The sequence below is a fragment of the Onychostruthus taczanowskii genome, unplaced genomic scaffold (assembly GCF_017590055.1).
Source record: "Onychostruthus taczanowskii isolate IOZ18803 unplaced genomic scaffold, ASM1759005v1 scaffold45, whole genome shotgun sequence".
NCBI classification, from domain to species: domain Eukaryota; kingdom Metazoa; phylum Chordata; class Aves; order Passeriformes; family Passeridae; genus Onychostruthus; species Onychostruthus taczanowskii.
The window spans coordinates 317,110-336,973 of record NW_024502014.1 but is presented as its reverse complement, the minus strand read 5'-3'; the positions used below and the strand labels follow the sequence as shown (position 1 = coordinate 336,973).

The 19,864-nt window shown below is 43.7% G+C and overlaps 2 protein-coding genes across 2 annotated transcripts in view; both read left to right on the top strand.

Annotated features, from left to right (window-relative positions):
- Nucleotides 1–7,183, top strand: part of ATP13A3 (ATPase 13A3) — a 56,086-nt gene extending 48,903 nt beyond the window's left edge. Inside the window, exons 33-34 of the mRNA XM_041414282.1 lie at nucleotides 1,094–1,183; nucleotides 2,659–7,183. Of these exons, the coding sequence (XP_041270216.1) occupies nucleotides 1,094–1,183; nucleotides 2,659–2,856 (288 nt within the window). The 3' untranslated portion in view covers nucleotides 2,857–7,183. The remainder of the gene's footprint in view (nucleotides 1–1,093; nucleotides 1,184–2,658) is intronic.
- Nucleotides 7,184–8,348: 1,165 nt separating this feature from the next.
- LOC121341080 (platelet glycoprotein V-like) lies at nucleotides 8,349–13,568 on the top strand. Its single transcript, XM_041414284.1, has 2 exons — nucleotides 8,349–8,442; nucleotides 10,897–13,568. The coding sequence occupies exon 2, from the start codon at nucleotides 10,923–10,925 to the stop codon at nucleotides 12,849–12,851; it is 1,929 nt and encodes a 642-aa protein (XP_041270218.1). The 5' UTR covers nucleotides 8,349–8,442; nucleotides 10,897–10,922; the 3' UTR covers nucleotides 12,852–13,568.
- The last annotated feature ends 6,296 nt before the right edge of the window (nucleotides 13,569–19,864 follow it).

Here is a 19,864-nt window from a genome sequence, read left to right as displayed (position 1 = left end):
ACTTGCCAGTGTGACCCTTCAGGGTCGCGCTATGATCATATGTAGTTTTGTCATTGCTTCTACAACAGGAATAGTTTCTGACTGTGGTTGTTTTCTGTTTGTTTTCTGAAATGCCCTGAAAAGCTTTTGTTCTTTCCATGTGGGTGCCAGGCTAGGTTCACAAAGCATGCAGATTCTTTCTACCATATGATAGAAAATATTGCACAACAGAGGCAGATCCTAGCAGCTGTTCCTCCTCACCCCTGAAGCCTGGTATAGACATGCTTAAACCAGACTGGCTTCAAAAAATGAACATCTAACAAGCTGAAGATTTGTTGGCTGATGCTTTATAAAAGCAATGTCAAATTCTGGTGTGTTATAAAATCATGAGCATTATAAAAATCTGTTACAAAAGTCTGACTAATCAGCTCCCCGTTTTCAATGGCAGCAGTTAGTCAGGTGCTAGAAATGGAATCTGTCCAAGGATCAGAGTTGTAGGCTCGAGGCCATGGAAGGTACAGGTTCACACCTGTGTTGTCAGATTTGCTCAAAGCTCCTGAGTCCACCCATGCAGCTGTATGAGGATAACCAGATGTGCTCAACATACTATTCAAATTCTGCCCTCTTTTAAATACGTGGAATTACACATACCAAATTCCTTTATTCCTGCTGGTGGCCCAGCTTTGCCACACCACTGCTACTTTTCTGAGAGTGTCCCTGGTTTAAAACAGACTATGTAAAAAGGATAGCTCCAAGATGGTTTATGGGGAAACTGCTCTAAGCACTCATGTCTTCATGTGGTGCTGCACAGGTTTTTAGAGTATAGAAACACATATGTATTTATGTTTTTTACCCTTTAGAGATGGATGCAGATTTGGTTATTGTTGCTGTTGATTTTAGAGTATATGTTCATATTCTTAAATTTTGTGTGAGCACTTTAGAATGAAAATGTTTATCACAAAAGTAACGACAAACAGCATAAACTCCCTGTTTTGCTTGCCACTGAATTAGTTATGCCTAACCCACTGTTTCAGGTTTTATTTGTAATGTGCACACTAACAACAAATGATCATTAGTTTCTTTAACTCTTCCCACTCACTGTAATGTCTCACAGAATGTCCTCCTTGATATGATCCTTTGGAAGGTTGTGTTCAATCGAGACAAACAAGGAGAATCTCGCCTCACCATACCCCAGCCGCCTCAGGTTGGAGACGAGTATTTTGCTGTCATCATTTCAGTGCATGTGGATTAATTTGGTTTTGTCTCTTATCTATAACTGTCTGTTGCCTTATCTTTAGCTTAAGTCTGCTTAAATTAGATTTCTGTAATTGGAATATTAAAAACAAAGGCTTCTGGGTTTATATTTTTTTCTGTATTGACACTTAAAGAGTTTAGTGTGTGTGCAAGAACTGTGAAACAAACCTAGAGTATTGCTTTAAGACTTTTTTCTCACTTCATCTTTAATTTCCACATCAGCAAATTTTTTTGGTGTCGCAAGTTAGTATGCTAGGACTGGGAACATCTTGATTTGCTTAGAAGTAGTTAAAATAAATTAATTTGGTTTAGAGTTCTAGGTCCTTGTCTGAGAGCAGTAATTTTCAGTATGTACCAAATTAAACAAAACAAGATGGCAATGAAAATACACTCTTACTGCTTCAGATGGTTTAGGACAGTGAAAGATTTTTCAGGTGACCATGAATTTTGGTCTGGTCTGCCCCTCTGCTGTTAATACAGGACGGAAATCTATGTGATTCCCATAAAAACAGCTTTACTTTAAACCTGTTGGCTTATTACTTTTGGCTGATTGTATATTTTGCTTGCTAGAATTATAGTGGTTTATTTCTCAGCACTAAATTTTATTAAATATATTCACTTCAGATTTACATTTGTCCTTTTGAGGCTGTTGTAGAACAAATTGTATTGTGGTCACTGAAGAAAGGAAACTGTGCTCAAGGCTCACATTTGCTTTAGTTCACTAATTGATAGACATTTAGAGCATGATGGAAACTATAGAATGTCTTACCATTAAAATGTCAGCCCTGCAAACTATAGGTGCTCTCTGAGACATGAGAGGGATTCAGTCTCAAGAATGAGGAATGTTGTTTCTCCTCCCCAACTAATTACATGCATTTAAGACTGGGAGAGAAAGCATAGGAAGGAAGTCTTAAGTTTAGTATTTTGTATCCTTTTTAATAGCTATTAATACCTGCAGTATTTAGATTTCACATGCCAGCAAGTTAAATTCTGCTACTTTTGTCTGACTGGCTGCCTTCAGTTTAACAATTCATGACTTAAAAAGTGTTTTGGGGTTTGAGGAATTTGCTTTTTATAGACCAGGCTTTTATTCTCCAACAGTAAAATAATTTATTGTTCCCTATTCTATCTGTGATTATTGAAATTACTATAAAATAGGCATAAAAACTGTTGGTGGTCTTAGATGTTATGACAATGTGAAATACTTGTTTTTTTCTTAATGTTTTTTGAATGTCATTACTATCACAATCACAGTATAGAAGAGATGACACAACAGAAGAGTTCTGTACCACAGGTCCAATCCAATGTGATAATGAAATAGTAAAGACTGAAATAATAGTTTTTCTTCTAGTAATTTACTGTATTGTTACTGACTTTTTTTTTTTGTTATGGTAATCCAATTTTCAAACTTGTTCACTTCTGCAGGAGGCTGGGGACCGCTGTGGAGTCTGTTTCCTTTCTTCCCTGTTTGGTTGTAGAGAGAAGACACCAAAAGCCAAGTATATGCACCTAGCTCAGGAACTGCTGGTTGATCCAGAATGGCCACCAAAACCCAGGACAACAACAGAAGCGAAAGTACCATCCCGAGAAAATGGTTCATATCAAATCATCACTGTAACGTAGCAGTGGATCTTGGTGGCATGCATCTTTAGTAGTATTCAGAAGAATGTAATTTTAAGGCTTTATTTGAAACTGCAGTGTGCTAAATGTCAAATTCTAATGCAGATATTTCCAACTGTTTTGTCTCTCTGAATACAGAATTCAGAGCCAGGCGTCTTATGGCTATACATTTTAAAAATGTAAGTTATCCTAGGCAGAACAAAAATGATTGTGTTTCCTTCCACCTTCTTTCAGATTTCATTGTTCCTAAATGAGATGCATTTGAAGGTTTAAACTGCAGGGCAGTTAAAACAGGTTCACATTATTTGCCTGGAGTATCTTAATAGTTGTTCTAACCTGCTTATCTGGGCATGTGTTCATGTAAACCCTATGATGTGATGGTTTCATGGCTGTACTAGAGGTGCATAATAACCTTGTCATGGTTTGGGGTTTTTTTGTGTCTGTGTTTTTGGTTGGATGGGGTTATTTTGTTTGTTTAGTTGGTTTTATTTGACTGATGAAAAGTTTTGTGCCTCAGAACGGTTCTAAAGTTTGTGTGTGTGTGTACCTCTAAGTTTGTCCCTATTAGTAAGGAGCATTTCCAGGTGTAATGTTTGGGTTCTAAGTTCAGTTCTTTAGTCTGCCACAGCAGGAACTGGGAATGCTGTAGAAGCAATATGCTCTGTCCTTAAGAAATAAGCACATTGCTTTCATGTAGATTCTTGACTTCTGTTCTAGCTAACCATAGGGAAGGCTTAGGTGGCCTCCAGGGGAGGAGCCATTTGGTTACACTCTAAAGTTTTTGGAGAAAGAAGGATGGAGAATCTAAACCCTTTCTTCTATGTCACGTTTTGTTACATTTAGCTATGCATTTCTCCATAGACCTTGCTTTTTCCAGCAGAAGGGTTGGAGTATCCCTTTGTGGACCATGTTTTATTTGTGAATCTAAAGATAATTTTCTTATATACCTTGAAGTAGTAAGGCCAGAGTTACTGCTGCAAGGGACATGGGAGTGGGAGGGAGGTATTGTCACGTGCCCATGTGTGGGGTTTGTGCACGTTAAGAGCACAGGCATTTCAGAGAGTCTGCCAGTGTCTTAAACTCTACATGTAGCTGTACAAAACAAAATTAAGAGAAAATTGAGCTAAAGTCTGTCTTGCTGCAGAACTATAAGGCTTATGCAGATTTTATTTATTAAAAAAAAAAAAAAAAGAAAAAAATAAAAGCATGTATCACCACTAATGCTGCTTAAGCACTAGGGGTAGCCATATGTAATTTTGCCATGAGGCAGTATCAGAACACAAGACCACTAGAAAAATAGGTCTACAAAGAAGTAGAGGCAGACAGCACTTTGACTTGCAAGGCTTAAAACTTTTGTTTTTTTTTTTTTTTTTTAAATACAAATTACTTATCTCTAAACCATTGTTGACTTTGGAAAAGTCTTCCTTAGTGTCTTTGGGAAGATGATAAATTGAGTCTTGATCAGTCTATTTTTGACTGGGGCAACTAACTGGTCCAAACACCTCCAAGCTTTGGGAGGAGATCTCTGGTCTGAGGAAGTCATGATTCTGTAGAGATCCTTTAGAGTAGTTGTGGAATGAGACTCACTGGCCGGCTGGGATTGTTTTGAAGTGTGTATATTCTGATGATGGAATTTGAGGTTTTGATATTAGGGATTTTTTTCTTTCTTTTTTTCCTTTTTTTTTTTTTTTTTCTTCTTTTTCTTTTTTTGGGTTGTCCTGTTTTTTTCTTTTAAATTCCTGTGGAGACAATTCCATTCCAGCCTTGTTTTAATAAGTAGAATTTTTCAGATCAGGCCTAATTCCCTTGTGCTGTTCTGTAAGACAGTATGGACAGTGTGCCCTGCTGCTCATAGAATCATTAAGGTTGGAAAAGACCTTCAAAATCATCAACCATTAACCATGTTAATGTCAATCATGTTGTGGTTTCTGCAGTGTTGAATATACTGTGCCAACTGGCAATTTAAAAGTGGTGCTAAATGGTTTGGAAGACCTTTTCCTAGAACTTGGTTGTTGAAGTTATTGCTCCTCCTAAATAATATGCATATGGGTGTACTATCTTCCAGTCCAGCTGTCAACTCTTTTCCTGATTTCTGTTGTTGTTGTTGTTTGTTTTCGAGGAGTGGAGAAGGGGGAAAGGGGGAAGTGGTTTTCTTAGCATTCATTCAACAGAGCAATGTTCTTAATAATCCTGGCTTCATAAGGTCATAAACATTTAACAGCATTGGTGGCTTTTAAAGGGTCTGTAAACATTGGATACATTAATTAGTCACGAACCTGAGTCAGTTGGCTAATTTCTGCCGATGTTGATTTTACAAAATCTTTGTAGCATGGAATAACTGATGAAGAATAATTCTTAGCTGCGTAAGTAGTATTCAAATCTAAACAAAAATAATATTTTAGTTGAAAAATATTGTGAAGCTATGCATCTTGGACCTGGGAGCTGTGACTTATCCTTAAAAGCATAAGCTTCTGCTTTCCATTTCATTGACCATTTTAGATTTGCTGTTTCATGAGAACTGAAAGGAAATATTTGTGTCTTTCCCTTCTACAAGCTTTTGCTTAATACTTTCCTAGACTGATAATTTCTCTTGGCTTGTTTGGTTTCTGAAGCTAGTTTTTCAGTCTTATTCTAGTTTGTTAGACTTACCTAGAAAGTGAGGAGAAAAACAGCTCATTAAGGTGGGCTTGTCTTTGGAGAACATTTTAGGGAGCTCTTACAGAAACAGAAATTGCCAAGTGTCGCCACTTAACCGAGTGACTAATGGCTCATGAGCGTAGTAAACTTGAATGTTTTGCAAATGGGAGCTTGTTTCCTCCAGGTCTGCGTTCAGGGTTGGTAAATGTTCCTGAGGTTGCATGCTTGAGCTCTGACGCTTAGTCAAGAATAATAAATCAGCTTTTCTGAGAATCCATCTTGTTATTGCAAGTTCAGCCACAAAATAAGCTTTTGCATTTTCTGCAATTATTGGGATTTATGCCTTCCTGCCCAAGAGCTGAATTTGACCACCTATAATTTTTCTCATTTTGAGCAGTTTAGTTTTTCTGGTTTTCAGAAATGCAGCAAACTAGATCTGCACTAGTGTATTCAGTTTCTGTTTTGAAGTAAGATGAAATTCATTTTGTGAAAAAAAATCTCTTTCAGTGTTCATCTTGGAAATCTAAATTCAGGTGAACAGACCAAGTTAGTGAGCTCCACTAGATACTGGGTAGACATTTTCTTCCTGCTGTATATTTTGGCCTTATGTTGAGGAGTTTGATTTATTATTAAATTATTTGTGTATGCAGACTTCAATCTGTACGTATTTTATTTTGATGTATTAGGATTTGTAAATATTACTGATTTTTAAATATTATTTATGCACATACTTAAAGGACTGGTCTATCCAGAAAAGCAGTTGCTAAATAATAAATGTTACTTTTTAGAAATAAATTACAAGATCATGAAATTGTATATCCCTCAGGGTTATTTTTAAAGTTTTTTTTCCTTCCTTTCCCTTCAGAGTCAATTAGTAGTAACTCTAGTTTCATGTACTATAGAATTAAATCTACTGTAAAAAGAAAATGCTGCAAATAATGCTTGAATAGAAGCGGCTGAAAAAACCCACAGAACTGACTGTCCATATTCATCATAACTTTAAATTGGAAACTCTTACTGTTGCACTTTTTAAAAAGTTGTTGGATTTTTAATTCTATTTATTTTTTTCTTTCTTCATGAAGGTTGTGCTGAACAGTCATCCCAAACTGGGTAAATAATCCTGTACTGTATATGTGTATATGCAGTAGAATACTAAGCAGATGTGGAGTCCTTTTTATGCTGCAAATTTTTAATCCTTATGTTGGTCATCACAAAATGAGAGAGCTCAAGTCCTGTAGGATTTCTCCCATGAAATTCTGAATTGTAAACTTAGGGTTTTGTATGTCTAAGGGAAAGCTGTGGGTTTTTGACAATTTTTAGAGTCTTGAATATGTTGATTTTATATACAGTAAAGCTTCAGGTTTTTAAAACTATTTTCAACAAACTGCAGCTTGTTTAATAATTATGTGAACCAGAAACTACTTAGTTTGTCATTAATTCCTCGAGCCTAACACAGATTAAAATGTTCATCATTACAGCACTCTCTAGAAGCTCAGCTTCCTTTTATTTTTAAATCTGAAATGATACTACATCTTTGTATTTAAAATATGTATTGCTGCTCTAGAATGGTACCCTGTTGTCAAGAGGCATACATAAATAACTGTACAATAGAATTGTAAATAGACTTGTAAATCATTTTTGTGACTGAAGCTCTTTGAAAATAAAATTAAAATGAACGGATATTTTAACTCTTCTCATTAGTTTCATGAAATTGTTTTAATTATTCTTTATAGAATTAGATGCCAAGCTTGTTGAAGAACACAGGTTTACTCCCTCTGATGTCATGGGATGTTGTTCAGTGGCTCTGTGTTTCTGCAGGTGGGGTGGGAGGAGTGCCTGCTGTGTCAGTGTTCTGCAGGGGGATCACGCTGACTGCAGCTCTACCTGGTGGCTTATGGGAGCCGTTCTGCAGGCTTGTACATGTGATAGCAGCTTGTTTCCACCTTTGGTTATTCAGATGTTCCTTCTGTTTGGACATGTGGGAGGCATGATCTGAGCTGTCACCATTGTCAGAGTCATCTTCAGAAAAATCATGTGGAAATGAAGACATCTTTTCTGTCTTGGCTCACCTTCCATTGAAACGGTCATTGGCAGAGCACATTATTTTAAACTTGAAGACAAGATACTTAACATACCTTTTTACTTAATAACAAAAAACTTAATCTTTCAATTTCAAGCTTTTATTTTTACAACTTAGCTTTTCTCTTTCAGAATCTTACAGGTTTTAGGTTTTGTTGGCCTGCCACTCCAGAAGACTTTGAGGAAAAACAGAAACTAAATGTGTCAACCTTGGAATGCTTAGCCAAAGCACTAAGTAAAAATTCCCTTCATTCCTTACTGAAATTGCTTTGACTCCAATCCTGCAAGAAATTAAAAGTCAGAGCAGCTTTGTGAAGGTAGGAGCACTTGGTTTAAAGTGGATGTGTCCACTCCTTCAAAGCCTATTTAGCAGACCGGTGACAAATTTGAAATTTCTGATCACATCTCACATTGAAATGTAGATTTCTGACTTCACTCAGGTTTGCTTTGGGTTGGCTGAAGCACATACTCCAATATCACTGCCAAAGAAGCTACAAGTGGGTTTTCTGCTGTTGGGAGTGTGACTTAAAACCTTCTCCTGTTATGTGAGCGGCTTCAAGCCCTACTTTTGGAGTTACAACCTGTGGAAGTTGGTTGCTTGAACAATTGTAGGCAAAAATCTGCTCTGAAGCTTCAAATATTGTTTGGCCTCGGGCCTGTCTCAGTAACCAGGCGCATACGGGTGAAAGTGTTATCTAGAGGATGCGTTCTGCTGTTTTACTTCCCATTTAAAGTGCACTGTCATGGTGAAGCCTGATTGCCTGCTCTGCTCCTAGTGAGTTCCTTTAAAAAGCAGATAAGTTTCTAAGGTACAGCTCAAAATTTCTTTTTCTTGCTTGTATGAGTTTAGGAACTTGCAAGACAGTAAAAGAGGTAAGCACCACTGTAAGCAATACATGTGCTCAGTGTTCTGTAAGCTCAAAACTGATTTGAGACTTCTGATATAGTTACAGTATTAATGTATTGCCTCTGGCATCCTTTTGTAGTCTTGAGAAATATTTGGGGGATGGGGCTAAAAAGGAAAGAGGATATAGATCAAACTTTGGTAAATGACCAGCCAGGCTGGTGCCTTTTCTGGAATGCCAAGTGTCTCATGTGAGGGTTTGAGAGAATTTTAAGGCATGAGAATGTATAATTACGATCTTTATTGTGGGTATTACTGTATTCTGTATTGTTAAAACCTTTAAATGCTTTTTAAAAAATACTGTTAGCAGCTCTAGATGTTTGAGACCCATAGTTCTTGTGACAGCACTTATAGCCTTCATATCTTGCAAAGAATTTCTGCCATTTTGCTGTTTGTTTGTCAGAACTAGTGCTTTCTAGCATTTCTGAGCATCTAAACTTGTCTTCTAGTATCTTATCTTTTGCTATAAGACCAGGAAAACAGTCATCATGGACCTACAGGCTAGTGTTAGTCTGTTTCTGGTTTTACAGAGTGCTCTATAGTCATAGTTTCCAAGGGACCTGCATTTGCAGTTTCTAGCATAACAAATTGGGTATTTTCCCATCCATTTGGTTCAAGTCAGGGCTTGAAATAGAAATTTTCTTAATGTGTTTCTGGATGGAGGGTTCTGCTCGTGGGGATAGGTAGGATCAGGGACAGGCTGAGTTGCAAATTCCTTGAGGTAAAAGCATCACTGGCTTATGACAGAGTTTTGGGGTAAGGAGGATTACTAGGAGGGTGAGATTCTCTGAAAGATTCTTGTTTGACATGTGAAAGACCTTTAGAAGATTGAAATCTTACACTGTTTTTTGTGATGCATATGTCTCATTCAATGAGCTGTGAAAAGCCCACTGAGATCTTGTTTTGTGGCACTGTGTTGCTGGTTGTTGATAGCCCTAAATGCCACGTCCTTCCCTTCCTGAGGGAGAGTTAGAGATTTTACCAGACTTCAGTACTCTGAAGCTGAATAATTTTTTTTTTTTTAAAGCACTCCCTTTTGCTCTTCTGGCTTTTTTTTTAATGCAATAGCTGGTTTGGACATGCAGCTGTTTTGGGTCTGTTGTGGTGTGTTCTTGTCAGCAGTTCAGACGCCTGAGAAGCTCTGCTGTCCTTCCTGATTTCTCTTTAAGTGAAGGAGATTGTTCCCAACAGTCTGTCTGTGGGATTGGTATGGGAGAGCTTCGTCCTTGCCCTGAAAAAGAGTGTGTGGGGATGGAGCCTTCCTCTCCCCCCATGTTCCTGGTCAGAATACTGACATTGTGTCAGCTGTCCCGGTTACATCTGTGGAAGTTTTGTAGCTATTCCAGTGATCCCAGCTGCTGCTTATTCTGCTGCTCAGCCGGGTGCTTGACATCCAGGATTCTGATACACTTGGACTTGTTGATTTCATTGAGGAAGTATTTCTAGACTGTGGGTTTCTGTTTGACTTGCTCTTTTAAATATTACCATTTACATCGACAATGTTTGCTTTCCTGTTTGTTTAGAAATGTATGCAACTTTCCAACTTTGTGGTGTGTTTCATGCAGCTGTACCTTTATTGCTAAAGTTCCCATCTAATTTCGTGCACTTCTTTCCTCTCATTTTACTGTACTTCTAATTCCACTGCTGATAGCTTGGTATTGTGTTGAAATGAGGCTTGTTGGTTATCAGAGGCTCAGTACTGTCCTGTGCCATATGGGGTCTTCTGTGTTATTTCAGGCTGTGTCAAAAATAGCCTGTTCCTTCTTGTGTGTTCCTGGGCTGTTCCAAGAAGCCATCACTTGAAAATGCTGAGACAGGATTTAACTGGACAGTGCTGTTTTGCTTCTCACCACTTAAAGTACAGGACAACCTTTTTACCTCCATTGTCTATTTTTGCAAGCTAGACTTTATTTTTAAACCTCAGATAACTTACAATGAAAAACACAGTGAGTGCAGGACCTTTTGATAATTTTTAAAAAAATTTTTGGCATGTAATTTAGTATAATATACTAAACCTTGTCTAGTGGAAGATGTCCCTGTCAGATGGAAAGAGATCATCCTTAAGGTCCCTTCCAACCCAAACCCTTCTGTGATTCTGTACTGCTTTTCTGTTCAAATAAATACATGTCTTTTGACTACTTAAGTGTTTCATCATGATTTTTGTATACTTTTATTATAGTTAATTGGTACAAATACAAACAAGGATTACTTGATTTACAAAAGTTCATTTATCTGTACTTCTCAGTGTAAGCTGAGCACTTCAGAAATATTGGCAGTCAGCAATAAAAAGAGATTTTGAAGTTTGGTTTCAAGGCGAGGGAAATTTTGCACGCATTTGCAAGTTTATGATATAATCACACATCTTTGTGAGCTGCTAAGTTACCTATGATCAAATCCTGATTCTCTCTTATCTCTTGTAACAGCTAATGTTTCTGGCACTTCAACAAGGATGTTGGTGTTTCGTTTGTCAGTGATGATCAAGCTTTTCTTCCAGTTGGATGCATCTATTTGTCCTGAGAAGTGTGACTGCTCTTCAAAAAATGCAATTCATTGCTCTGGCCCCCACATAAAAGACCTGGAATTGTTAAATCTGCCTTGCAACATGACAGAAATTCACATAACAAACGCTAACATATCGTACTTGCAGGATGTTTTTGCTAGGATGGTGGAACTGCAGCATCTCATCCTGTCTTCAAACAACATCGCTCTGGTTTCACCAGTGGCTTTTAAAGGCTTGGGAAGGCTAACAGTCCTCAAACTGCTAAATAATAAACTGGTTGAACTTCCCCCAGAAGTATTTGATGACATGGTACAGCTTCAGCAATTGATCATTGAAAGTAACAGGTTGAAATCTATTGAGGAAAATCTGTTTGACAAACTGGTTAGTTTGCAGGAGCTTTACTTGAACAAAAACCAACTAACAGCACTTCCCAGTGGCGTGATGAAGAAACTTGCCAAACTCAGAGTACTGAACTTGTCAAGAAATTACTTAGCAGCACTGCCTAGAAATATATTTAGTGCATTAGCCAGGCTTGAGAGGCTGATGCTGTATATTAATAGGCTGTCTTCAATAGAGTCTGGTATGTTTGATAGCCTGAAGGAGCTGCAGGAGCTTTTCCTGCATTCCAATAATATCCATTCCATTGCCCCTGACGCATTTCATTGTCTTCGTAAACTAAGAACGCTGACACTCTCCAGAAACAGGCTTCAGGTTTTGCCTTCTGGGCTTTTTTTGCACTTGCATGACCTGTCTAAACTGACCTTGTACAGGAACCCACTGAAGTCTCTTCCAGAAGTACTGTTTGGAGAGATGAGGCATCTTGGGAGCCTATGGCTGTATCACACAAAACTCTCAACAATACCAGATTTTGTGTTCAGTAACTTGACAAATTTAGAGCTTCTTGTGCTGAGCTTTAACCCAGAACTTACAGTTCTTCCTAGGAATGTATTCAGTGGCCTGAATGAACTGCGGGGCCTTTCTCTCCATACAAGTAATATTTCCAGTTTGCCAGAGGGAATCTTTCTGAGCCTTCAGAAACTGCAGAACATTTCCCTCTTTGATACAAGGCTTGAGGTTCTTCCTAGAAACCTCTTTCATAATCTCAAGCACCTCCAGAAAGTTTACCTGAATAGTACTAACCTGCAGTCTCTTCCTGCAGACCTCTTTACTGCTTCACCTGAGCTGGAAGAAGTTGTCCTTGACGACAACCCTTGGAAATGTGATTGCCAAATTCTCGGTTTCCAAGAATGGCTCCAAAAGAGCACAGCAATAGTTAAAAATGTGCAGTCTCTGATGTGCCACAGCCCAACGGCACTGCAGAATGTTTCTCTTGTGTCTCTAAGCATCGATGACCCAGAGTGCCTGCCAACCACAGCTATGACCTATCAGACATTCAGCTCAACTTTTCCCCAGACTTTGACATCTCCTGTGACGGAGCACCTCACATCATCTCGGGAGACTGCTGTAACGGTGCTGTCCCACATGGAAATCACCAGCACACCCACGTCAATTCCTCCTGCAACACCAGGTTTTACCTACTCCCATGTTGAAGATGTTGGACAACCTGGGCTACATTTCTCAGATGTTCCAGTCCAAAGTTCTCCCAGCATCATAGCACGAACCAACAGTGTCAGAGGGACAGATTTAACTACTCTTGTCTGGTGGGATGAGTTTCCAGCCCACAGCAGTGCTAAAGCCTATTTTAATACCAGAGTTAGTTATTGCCAGCTATTCTTGTGTGTTCACAGTTTGATTTTAACACTCCAGACTGTAGTCATTGTGCTCAGTCTGTATGTGATGGGTAACACCAGGCAACTCTTGCTCTCCAGGAATATTCCGGCTCAGCCTGTAGTTCTGATAAGAATATTAAGAAGATAGAGAAATCTAGACCAAGAAAGAACTGGAAGTGTTGCTTTGGATGCTTTTTGAACATTTGAGCAGTTAATACTCGATTCTGATTTGTATTACAGATCTTCAAAGCAAAGACCATAAAGACCTTGTCTCTATAACGTAATGGAAATGAGCTTTATGCACCTCACAGCATTTGCCAAAAGTGTCTGGAATCACTGTAAATTGCTACAGCACTTAGTGCATGAACCCAGAGGGCAAGATAGAAGTATTGTGTCACCTCTACATGTGCTGTGGGTTTCCTGCCTTGGAGTGCTGCCCTGTCCCCTGCCAGCAGCTGCCTGCTGAGTGTTCACTGCTCAGACGGAGTGCCATCCATGGAGGAACTCTTACATAGGAACATGACTCTAACTGTGCTTTAGAGATTGCCCAAAGTACTCCAATAATATTATTTCCTCTACTGCCTGCAATCCTTTGTCTCCTTACTGAGAAAACAAATGGTGGTTTTGGGAGGAGATGCTGGGAAGGACCTTTAAACAAAGGGGAGGGGTGCAGAATGGTGTGGTGCAAGTGTCTTAACTTTTGCTTTCTGTCCTCAGTCCCTTTCCAGGACGTGACACAAGGAAGGGGTACCAGTTAAAGCTAACAGCAGAGGAAGATGCTGAGCTAGGAAGTATAATCTTGGTATATTTTATTGTTTGACTGGAGGTTTTCTGGAAACTCTGTAAAGTTCCTACAACTCTGAATTTTGAGTAAACACTTTCATCTTTAAACTTTGGCCAGTGTTCTGAAAAAACAAGGTATGTGATGCAGGGTATCTTGAAACCAGAGTACCAGGCAGATGCCCAGGACTGAGGAGGGGCTCCACGGGGATGAATTGGTTTGAGAGCTGATCTTGACTGAGCTGGGAGAGAAAAGAATGGTCTCTCCTGGGCTTGGCTAGCAAAACAGCAGCATGCAGCTGAGGGGCAGGGAGCCTGCCTGAACTGAGGGCCAAAGTGTCACCTCCATTTTGAAGATGGCTGGGAAACATACACAACTTCATCAACCTGGAGTGTTCAGTCACATTTTCAGTCTCACTATTTTTTACCTTAATACATACTGCTATTCCCTGACTTTCAGTCCTTTCAGGTGTTGATGTGCAATGGCAACTATGCTAGGCAATAGTGTGGGTTTTGGTCTTTATACTAACATTTTATTAATACTTTGAATTGTTTGAATATTTTAGTTCATAGGTAGACTGGTGGTTGTCAGACTGCCTGTGCTTTAGTAGCTCTTGGGTTTAACTATCAGCTTTTATCTACATTATTGGACTTAGTTTGCTCTTAAAAGCTCTGATGTGCTTAAAAACCTCTGGGTGTGGATCCCTGGCTTCTTAGGCCAGAGAGCCTCTATTCTGGGAGTTATTTTGTAACCTTAGTGACTTTCCTGCTATTAGGGACTTTCCTGGATGGCCTTTAAATGCACAACCGACTTGAGGTGAAGAAAACTTGCATTTCCTGCAGGTTGGTTATGGTTGGTTCCCTGCTGTGTGTTACTCTAGGCAGTGAGAATAAACTGTGAGTTTTTCATTTCAGGGTGCTCTGCTGCTGGGCCTAAATTCCTCTTCCAGGCTTTGAAAAGAGAATGTGCTTCTATAGTGTTAAATGATCATTGGGGAGGTTTAACAAAATTTAGCAAACCTGGCTAAATGGGAGTTAGGGCTATCTCTAAAGAAGCAGAACTGTAAGTCACTGCAAGTGGTACAAAGCAAGCTGTGACTGGAATCATAAAGAGATGCTCCAGAATATTTACTGCAATATAATTGAGAGAAGCACAAAACCTACAGTGAGCTTTCTCAGTGGTGGTTCTGGGTGGTTGCATGTAGTATTTAAGAAGAGAGAGTTGTTGCAAATTTAGGTTCTTGGTTGGGCAGCTGTAATGACCACTTAGTGCTGTGCCAGCTCCAGCGCTGTCGCACGGTGCCACGCAGGCAGATCAGTATAATCAGGACTAGTGAGGAAATTCTGCCTTTGAGTCCTACGGAAGCACAAAACCTACAGTGAGCTTTCTCAGTGGTGGTTCTGGGTGGTTGCATGTAGTATTTAAGAAGAGAGAGTTGTTGCAAATTTAGGTTCTTGGTTGGGCAGCTGTAATGACCACTTAGTGCTGTGCCAGCTCCAGCGCTGTCGCACGGTGCCACGCAGGCAGATCAGTATAATCAGGACTGCCTTTGAGTCCTACAAACCATGCTGGTGATCGTTACCTCAGTGAAGGAAGCATGCTCTGGGCTCTTGGATGCACAGTGTCTGATTTCTAAGGAAAAGCGCCTGTTTGTCCATGGTGTGGGTACGACACCTTGCTGTCCAACCCGAGGGCAGCGGGGCAGCAGCAGCTGCTGCCTTTCTGAGCCCTCCTCTGGCTGCCCTGGCCCTGCAGTGGAGCCAGCTGGGCCCCCACGCTGCTCCTTGGCTCCCGGTGCAGTCAGTGAGCTGCAGCTCTGGCACGTGGGGCTCTGGCACAGAGCTGTGTACAGTCAAGTGCTAGGAGAGGATGATTCCTCTTCACATGCTGTCATCGGGCTTTCCCCACGCTGGAGCCAGACAGGGGAAGTGAAGTCATCAGACAACAAAAGGCTGGAGCAATGAGTGCCTGAGGTGGTTTACTAACTTTCCTCTGAGGTGTACTGTTTTGAGCTGCCACTGATTCATTGTTTCTTGCTCAGTGGAGCTCAGCCCTTCCTGAAAAACTCCCTGGCCTGAGAAATCCAAGGATATCCTTGTGCATACCCCATTCTGTTTTTCCTGGAGAAAGGACAGTTGTCCAGGTCAGCATGATGCAGCTGTGGCAGGCAGGAAGGCAGCAGGCAGGAAGGCAGCAGGCTGGTCCCAGACCCTCTCTGGGAGCCCTGCCTCGCTGCTGCCTCAAAGCACTGTTCCCTTGTGTGCAAGGATTTTCTCAGTCCCTGCAGCCCACGCTTGCATCATCTACTGCCCAGCCTCTGCCACCAGGCTGGAAGGGCACACAGCAAGCTGGATGTCAGAAACTGGAGGTACCTAATCCCTGATCCAGCGGGTCCCTGATGTTGGAGAAGAGGTGAATGCAAAGCACAGGCATAGAGTGGCTGAAGGGGTTGGTTCCTCTCTCTTGGCTCCTGATGGGGGCAGAGTCATGGTTAACAGCCCTGCACATTACCCAGACCCAGGTCAAGGACCTGCTTCCTGCACCACATCCTGGCTGGGAGTGCTTGGGTACCTCACCACCAGGCCAGCCGTACCAGCCCAGTCACAGCTCACTCTGTCCCTTCAAATGCTCACTGCTGTAGCAGTTGCTCCTGTTCTCTCTGTTGAGGAAATCCTGGAGCAGTGGGAGTTCTGACCTACCCTGTGCCAAGCCATGGGACTATTCATTGTGTTTCCAGCTTCGTGTCACTAAAAATGCCATTTTCCTTTGCTTGTTGGTATTTGAATCCAGAGTCCCCAAAGCACAGGTTGCTGAGGGGGGAATTGAATTAACTGCTGCCACAAACACTGGCAGCTCTGCCTGTTTCACAGCCACTGCAGCAAGCACTTCCAAGCCACCAGCACACACATCCTTTCCTTGTGTCCCTGGTGTCCTGGTCCTTTCCATCCCACCACCTCTGCCTCCTGAGACCAGGAGGTGCAGGAGAGCCTTTGTCACTGCTTGCAGAGGGCAGTGAGCTTGGGCAGCTGCCTGTGAATGCAGTTCAGTCCTCCAATGCACAGCGGCAAGATCAGATTTTCCCTGTCCTGATGTCAAAGAGAAGTGGGTGGTGGCAGATGTGCTTGGAGCAGGCCCCCAGCAGGGCTCTGTGGTTCAGGAGTGCATGCAGCTGCTAGCTGCAAGGCAGGAGCTCTGGGAGCCTCTGCCTGACATTATGGAGCATTGGCTGTGTCTCCTCTAGGCCTCCAACCAGCAGGGCTTGCCTAGGACTGCTGATTTGGCAGCCCTGATATCGGAGCATTTCCTAGGGATGTCAGAAGAGCTGTGAGGAGACGCAGCCCAAGGCACATTCCCACTGGACAAGGCCATGAGAGTTTACAGACTCCCAGTGAGTAGAAGGCCTGGAGCTCCTGCTTTGTCCCAGCTAGGGAGTGGCAAACTAGGGAGGTGTTATGCCTCCATTTTTGTAGCCAAAATCTGGGTTTATACTGTGTGCGTTTGTGGTGGATAAGCCCTGGTATAGTCTCTTACTTGGGCCAAGGGGGGGTGAGTCCCAGTTCACTACGGGGTGGGAGCTTCTGTTCCAGCAGCACCCGGAGCCATCCACCACTGGGCTCAGCCCTCAGCAATTGCTGCTGTGGGGCCGGCATGCCAGCCTTCCAGCTGTGCCTTTGTGTGTCTCTGCATGGAAAAAGCTCAGGGCAGGGAGCCAGTGATGGCTGGTAGCAGCTCTGCAGTCTGCTGTTCACTCCTCTGCTGGCTTCTCCTGGGAAGAAATGAGGCCCCTTCCCCCTTCGTGTGTTGGGAAGAGGTCCCTGGGACACTTCGTGATGCCAGAGGTAGCTTTACAGAGATGGAGCTGATCCAGGAAACATTTCTCAGCGTATGATCCCCCTCCATGGCGTCCCGCTCCAGCTGCTCCTTCCCCCCTCTCACAGCGCACTCGGACAAGCTCTTTCCGCTTCGGATTATCTCAGCAGGCGGAGCTGGCCGGGCCCCGCATTCCTTCCAGCCCAGCGCTGCCCTGAGCCGGGGCCAAGGCCTGCGTGCTGCTGCTATCGCTCGGGCCAGGGCTGCGCCTGGAGGAGACGGTTCTGCTGGTGGGGTGAGCCCCGCTGGAGCCTGAGATCCTAAATGCCATTTTCCTTGAGCTCCAGGAGGGTTGTGGTGGGCCTGGGGCTGGCGCCTGGATGGAGGTCAGCCTGATGGCCGTCCCTGCTAAGCAAAGCTGCTGCTGCTCCCCGCAAAGTTCCCCCTTTGCACAGGCTCTTTCCCAGGGAAGGCAGGCCATGTCCCCGTCCCTTGGGGCAGATGATGGCATGAGCAGTGAGGCAGCCCTGGCCCTGCATTCCGCAAGCAGCGTGGGAAAATGTCACTAGGGCTGGATCGCAGGCCCTGTGGAGGAGCTCTCACATTTGGGCTCCTCAAAGGATTAGGGTGGGCCCGTGGTGAGGCAGGGGCTGCTGGTGCTTCTCTAAGGGTGGAGGTGGCCCCAGCACCAGTCCTGAGGGACTAATGTCCCTTCCTTCGCCCCTCAGCTGTGCTGGGAGCCTGTGGGTCCTGCAGGGCTCAGGCCCAGAGGTGTTCCCCTGAGCTGGACTCCCTCTGTGGCCCCGAGCCCACCCTCCACCCTCCTCCTGCGCTTCAGCAGTGTCTGGCCTGGTGCCTGGGGCCAGCTGGCCTCTGTGTGCACCAGAGGCCACCGGGGTGGGGGGCTCACCAGCAGGGTGGGCACTTTGCAGCAACTCAGAGTAACTGGGGGGGTCCCAGCACTGCACTGCAGGCCATGGGGAGAGCCCACCCTGCCCAGGGTGCCAGTTCAGGCAGGAGCTGGAGGTGTGCAGGAGGAGGGGTTGGGGGGGGAACTGCATCTGCATGGCGTGGGTGAGCATGCTCAGCTGCTTGGCAGATGAACAATGTGCTCTCCCAGCCAAGCCCACAAGCTGCTAATTTTAGCGATTACATGAGTTTTTCCAAGCAGTCTCGAGTCCCTGGGTGATTCAGAGCCACTCAGCTTTGCTGCATCCGCCACCCTGGCCGTGGGGATGTGCTGGAGATGTACCAGCATGGACAGACAGACACGGGACTGTCCTGCTATCCTGTAGCAAGGCAGACAGCTCCAGCAACAAGTGACACTGCTGTTCTGGGGCTCCATTGTCTCCTTGAAGGTGCAGGGGTACAACAGTGATTCCACACTGTCCAGGGCTTGGTCAGGGGGGCTTCAGCCTCAGGCTGCTGCAGCTGGAGGTGGGAAGGGTCCACCAGGCAATGCTGAACCTGGGGCTTTCCTGCAGCATGAGACCCACTCCATCCAGCACTGTGTGAGTTCCTGGCTCTGTGGAACAGCCTCTCCCTGCAAAATGCTAATCTCACCCTCAATCACATCCGTTTGCTGTCTCAGGAGCTGTCTCTCCCCTCCGGATGTGTGGGGTGGGTATGTGCTGCTGTCCCAAGGTCTCACACCCTCTGTTACTCTCCCTTGTAAGTAGCCTGGGGTAACCTCCCGTGTGCTCACCTCTGGGAGTGGCTGCAGAAGTGGCTCACAGGCGTGTGCCATTTGTTACTCAACCCTGCTTTATTTTTAGTGATGTCTTGAAAACAATCATCTTTTCTGGCCGGAAGCCAGAGGCAGTTTCCTGAGGCCTGGGTAGAGGGAGGTGGGTTTTTGTCAGGGCTGTTACCTGGACTGCTCTGAAACTTTGCATCGTGGTAAGGACCATAATCTGATAACCCCTCTGTTGGGGCACAGTGTTTGAGGTACCCATCATTGCATCCCTGTCTGCCCTGGGGCAGCACTTTGTGGAAGGAGGGAGTCCGACATTCCTGGGATGAGCAGGGCTTGGGGCAGTGGTTTATCGGAAGTGCTGAGGTTTGGTTCCTGTGTTGCCTTGGTGAAAAGCTGTGAGCTTCTGGATGAGTCAGAGCGGGCAGAAGCCCAGCAGCACTGGCAGTGGACAGACAGAGCCACGATAAGGCTGTGAGAGCCCAGCTCTCGTGCCAGGGCTGCAGGGAGCAGGCAGCTCCCAAGCCCAGTGCCTGACCTCCAGCTGCAGTGCTGTCACAGAAGTGGGGAGATTGTTTTGGGAAGTGTGGTGTTGGGAAACTGCTGTGTCACTAGAGTGTGAACTAGAGCACTTGGTGCGTGGTGCATTCAAAATGCCCATTCTCTGTGCCCAAATGCCTGGGTGTTGCCCCAGAGCAGGCAGGAAGCATGGCCAGGGGTAGCTTCAGCCTCTGCACCCACTTTCCAGCCAGAGGGGTCCGTGGCCATCCAGCATTTGCTACGGCAGATGGGCCTCCTGTGTGATGTGACACCGTGGTGGCCGTGGCCTCCAGCTGAGGTCCCACTCCCCTACCATGTTCCCACGATCCCTGTCTCC

What these genes read in the sequence shown, in the direction of transcription:
- LOC121341080 (XM_041414284.1), top strand. Translation starts at nt 10,923, where the DNA reads ATGTTGGTGTTTCGTTTGTCAGTGATGATCAAGCTTTTCTTCCAGTTG.